General features: G+C 37.6%; 1 protein-coding gene across 2 annotated transcripts; it reads left to right on the top strand.

Annotated features, from left to right (window-relative positions):
• The first annotated feature begins 401 nt into the window (after positions 1–401).
• On the top strand, positions 402–4,047 carry sinhcafl (SIN3-HDAC complex associated factor, like). 2 transcript variants are annotated; one of them, XM_008405261.2, is made up of 6 exons: positions 402–518; positions 1,545–1,713; positions 1,816–1,915; positions 2,013–2,127; positions 2,805–2,958; positions 3,086–4,047. In XM_008405261.2, exons 2-6 carry the CDS (start codon positions 1,586–1,588, stop codon positions 3,252–3,254), a joined length of 666 nt encoding a protein of 221 aa, XP_008403483.1. In that variant the 5' UTR covers positions 402–518; positions 1,545–1,585; the 3' UTR covers positions 3,255–4,047. The 2 variants fall into 2 exon arrangements, with proteins under 2 accessions (XP_008403483.1, XP_008403484.1); XM_008405262.2 differs by having other exon boundaries at positions 403–518; positions 2,808–2,958.
• Positions 4,048–4,347: the final 300 nt, after the last annotated feature.

The following is a 4,347-nucleotide window of genomic DNA, read 5'->3' as shown; positions in this document are numbered from 1 at the left end:
ATAGCTAACACGTGTCCAAAATACTGCTAAATCGGTGTTTTACAATAGCTAACCAGTACTTGTATCTTTAAAGGTATATTATGGTTTCATATCTCATGCCAAGGCGTTAATGATCAGTTATATTCTCTGTTGAATGCGCTTTCTCAGCTGTGAAAACGTAAACAAAGTCGTTCGCGCCATGTCAGGGAGCTGTTTTTCTTTGAAGCCTCGGGCCAGGTGGCTTATGGGACTATGAGTTCAAAAAGAGGCCCTTCATCACTGACGTAGCCGTGTTTCCCGCCGTCATTCACTACGCCTCCCATCATTCATGTTGTCTGAAGAGTACGAGAAGACGGTGGAGATTGGTCGAGCCCAGGTTCAAACCCAACGGCTGCACTCCTTATATGGTCATTGTCCGCTCGCCCTTTCATTCCAGCTTTTTATGTAAAACACATTCTAATGACCAGCTGTATGCAGCAGTAGTAAGAGCATGCGCAGTACGTGAAAAGAGGACGGTGAAGATTCAAAGTTTTTGTTCAGTAAGTACACTGTTATTTTCTTTGTACAAGGTTTATGTTATTTTGACTTTTACACACTTGTTATATGTGGAACTTGCGGCCATATTGTAAGGTTCTGGCGTCCTGTCGTTTGCGTTCGTTGTCGTTTTGGGTTAAACGTGTAAAGACTTACCATGTCGACAATGGGATAACGTGGAAGTGAACGAGAGCGTGGCCTCGTCGGCTAGCACTCATGCTAACGGCTAACAACAATGAGCCATATTTGGCGCACTCGCAGACAAAAAGTTTTAATCTGAAGGGGAAGACGGTGTCTGCCTTAACTCTGTGTTTCTATCTATGGAGTTAAAACCTTGCATTAAGTGTGTCCAAATGTAGTTGTTTAAATATTGCGGTAGCTTTTTGTCTTTGGTTTCAGAAAGTGCAGCTGCCCGCTTTTTGTTTGGGGCACCCACTTCAGACAGATCCGCCGCTTAACAAAGTCCCGTAGCAGATGCATGCATTGAAGTTACATATAAAGACTAGCTTATTCTCTTTTGTCGTCCACATTTGTGTTCAACATTACCGCTCATTTTGCGGATAAAGCGGTACTCGTGTGATTGTGAGTGTAACGTCCCAGACAGTTGTGTTTTAGGATAAAATTTCAAACAACTCGGTTCACTTAACTCGACCTAAAGTTTAGTTTTTATGCCATAAAATCCCTTCATAACATTAGATTCATGTTACTATTGTTTGCCTTGTGCTAGTTTGGTGTTTGGCTTTAAAACTCCGTAAGATCATGAAACAAAGTGTTTTTATTTTTTCAAGTATTGTTATGCTGCTTTTGGTGTTTTTGAGATTTTAATTTCACAACCTGACACTTTAAATCTGTGTATTCGTAAGATTTGCTATTAAAGGTTTAAAAGGGTTTCAATATTTCTGTGTATGTGTGTGCGTGTACGGACCGCCCCCTTTTAATAGCAGAAAGCACAACTGTGTGCAGACATCTATGCTGATCAGAAACCAGCGAGCACCGAGACCATTACGGATCGTGTTTTCTTACATTTCCAGGAGTTTTCTTTCCTTGACTTGCACCGACCAACAAATTCAGGATGTTTGGCTTTCACAAGTCAAAAATCTACCGGAGTAATGACGGCTGTTGCATCTGTAAGACCAAGTCCTCTAGTTCACGCTTCACGGACAGCAGCAGATATGAAGAGACCTTCAGGATGTGCTTTGGGTACAACCTCTTATTCCATCATATCATACATTTACACGCCAGTAATAGTTGCTTGCAGAGGTTTCAGACCTAAATACCCTTTTCGTGTTGCATTAATTTTAGACTCTCAGAAGATCGTGTTGGAGACATTTGTAATGCTTGCGTTCTGCTGGTGAAGAGATGGAAGAAGCTGCCTCATGGCTCCAAGAAGAACTGGAATCATGTAAGTAATGCCTCCAGTTTAGCACACAGAGGTAGACTGTGACATGTTTTCAAGTACAAGTTAACTTTGTTGTGTGTTTTTAATTGCTTTTCCTCAGGTGGTTGATGCTAGAGCTGGCCCAGGTTTTAAGGTGACAAAACCCAAGAAGATCAAGAACAGTGATGGGAAGAAGAAGAGCAAACTAAAGAAGCTTCACAAGTTTAAGAGGCAAAGTAAGTAGTACAATATTAAGAAACATGTTGTCTTCCATTTTTAAAAGTTATAAGTAATTTAGCAAAAATAAGATATTTGAAATCCATATCTTTTTTTTATTTTTTTTTATTCGCACTGATGCTCTTTTGACACTTGTGTATTGTCTTCTTTGTTTTGTAGTTTAGTCTACTTGCTTAAAACATTTTGTATTCCTAGTAAAATAATCAATAGTTGTGATTTAATGTCCAATACAAGTATATTGTAAAAAATAACATTTCCTAAAATCTGTTTTCCAAATCAGTGCATTTTCATTCTGCATTAGATTTTTTTTTTTGTTTTCATCTCCATATAAACTAAATGCCTTTGTTTAATAATCTCTAGCAGCACCTAGTGGCTAATTTAAATAAAACATGCAATGTGTCTATTTTCTAGTTCACACTTCATAAACAAGTGGCATCTGGCTTGTTTTGTGTGTTGGCTTCAGTTTTACAAAGGATTCAAAATACAGCTTTGTTGATGCACACATTTATTATTTGAACCCTTTTTGCAGAATAAATCATCTGCAATCATTCTTTCAATATAATGAATAAAATAGTGACAAGGCAAGTAAATATTGCCACAAGTCCTGATTATTCCAGTGGTTCAGAAGGTAAATGTAAATTTCTTTCAAGTTTATTTCTGTTAAATTTTTTTTAAGCAGACTCAGATGCTCACAGCACGACGTCCAGCATGTCTCCTGCCCAGTCTCCCAGTTACAGCAACCAGTCGGATGACGGTTCTGACATCGAGTCCAAACAAAGACGCTCATCTCCTTCCATCTTCTCCTTCCTGGATCGTACTTACTGGAAGAGGTAAGATATCTTCATGGCTCCATCACAAAACAAAAAGATCACATTTTTATTACATTTTCTTTATTTTACTCTGCTTAGTCTCTTACATATATATATTTATATATAATTTTAATTTTTTTTCTTTTAGGCAAAAGGTGTGCTGTGGAATTATCTACAAAGGTCGGTTTGGAGAAGTGATCATCGATCCCCGACTTTTCAAGCCTTGCTGCAGCTCAAAAAAACAGAAGACACTGACGCCCACGCAGGTGCCCACACTCCAACCACAGCTCCCAGAAGATTTGAAAGAAACCTGGTGAATGGTTTTTGTCAATCTCCCTTTTTCCTTTATGGGGCTATCCATGGCATCCACCTGGATTTGTCTCCAGTGGCAGACCTCATTTTCATTCCCCGTTAGATCAGTTAATGTTCGTCCTCGTAATAATCATTTTTATATGGGTATTTTTTTATCTTTTGTATAGAGTTGAGCTCTTTGTTTTAAAAAAAAAGAAAAAAAAACTTTGGGCATTAGTGTTATTTATAGGATAAGGATTAAATTTGGTTGACTTACATTTTTGGTCCTAGATTGCGTTTGGTTATTTTTGTACTGAATGATCAATTTTTGTAAATAATTTCTGTTTTTATTTCATATCAGGACTGCTTTATTTTTTATAACTTGTAATACTGTAATTGTGTGTATGAAAGACACCAGCTATTTCCAATACCAGCGTCGTGTGTTGAAGGGAACCTTCAACATTTTTGCTGCAATGTTTTGTCATCTTAGCTTTATTCGTTTCTTCTAGTGCACAACTTGCTTCTGATAATACACAAGGATCATTAGCAAATCTGTTCTGTAAAAAATGTAATTTCTTTAAATGTGTACAGATTAGACACGTTGGACATGAACAGCTTTAGCCACTAGTTTGAAACACTCAGTTTTAATTTGCTCAGCAGTTTGTGCACATTAGACCATGCTTGCAGTACGTCCCTCTGCCTGTTGGATTGACGGTTTTTATTTATTTCTTTTGTACAGCCTCCAATGAAATTACATTGCATGTTGTAAAGCAAATTGTTTTTTCAATGAATTTTGTAAATACAGCATTTTTGGCTCTTGAGTTTTTCAAAAAACTTTTTTACATGAAACAGCAAACCACTACATCTTAAAGGATGCTGAAGGCATGTATTTCTTTTTTTTTTTTAGTTTTTCTTACGTTAAAAGACAGCTTGATAACTCATTATTTCCTCAGGTATGTTTCTCGAAAGACTTGCGTTGTATTGACTTATGCTATATGCAGAAGTAGGTGTAAACTGCAGGAATCAGAGAAACACCTGCAGAATCAGTGAGCTGTGAACATCTGTTTTCTGCTGTCAAACTGAACATGCTGGAGGCCAGTACTTACTCTACATCTTTGC

Source organism: Poecilia reticulata, linkage group LG3 (genome assembly GCF_000633615.1).
Source record: "Poecilia reticulata strain Guanapo linkage group LG3, Guppy_female_1.0+MT, whole genome shotgun sequence".
NCBI lineage: Eukaryota > Metazoa > Chordata > Actinopteri > Cyprinodontiformes > Poeciliidae > Poecilia > Poecilia reticulata.
This window is presented reverse-complemented; position numbering and strand designations above follow the sequence as displayed.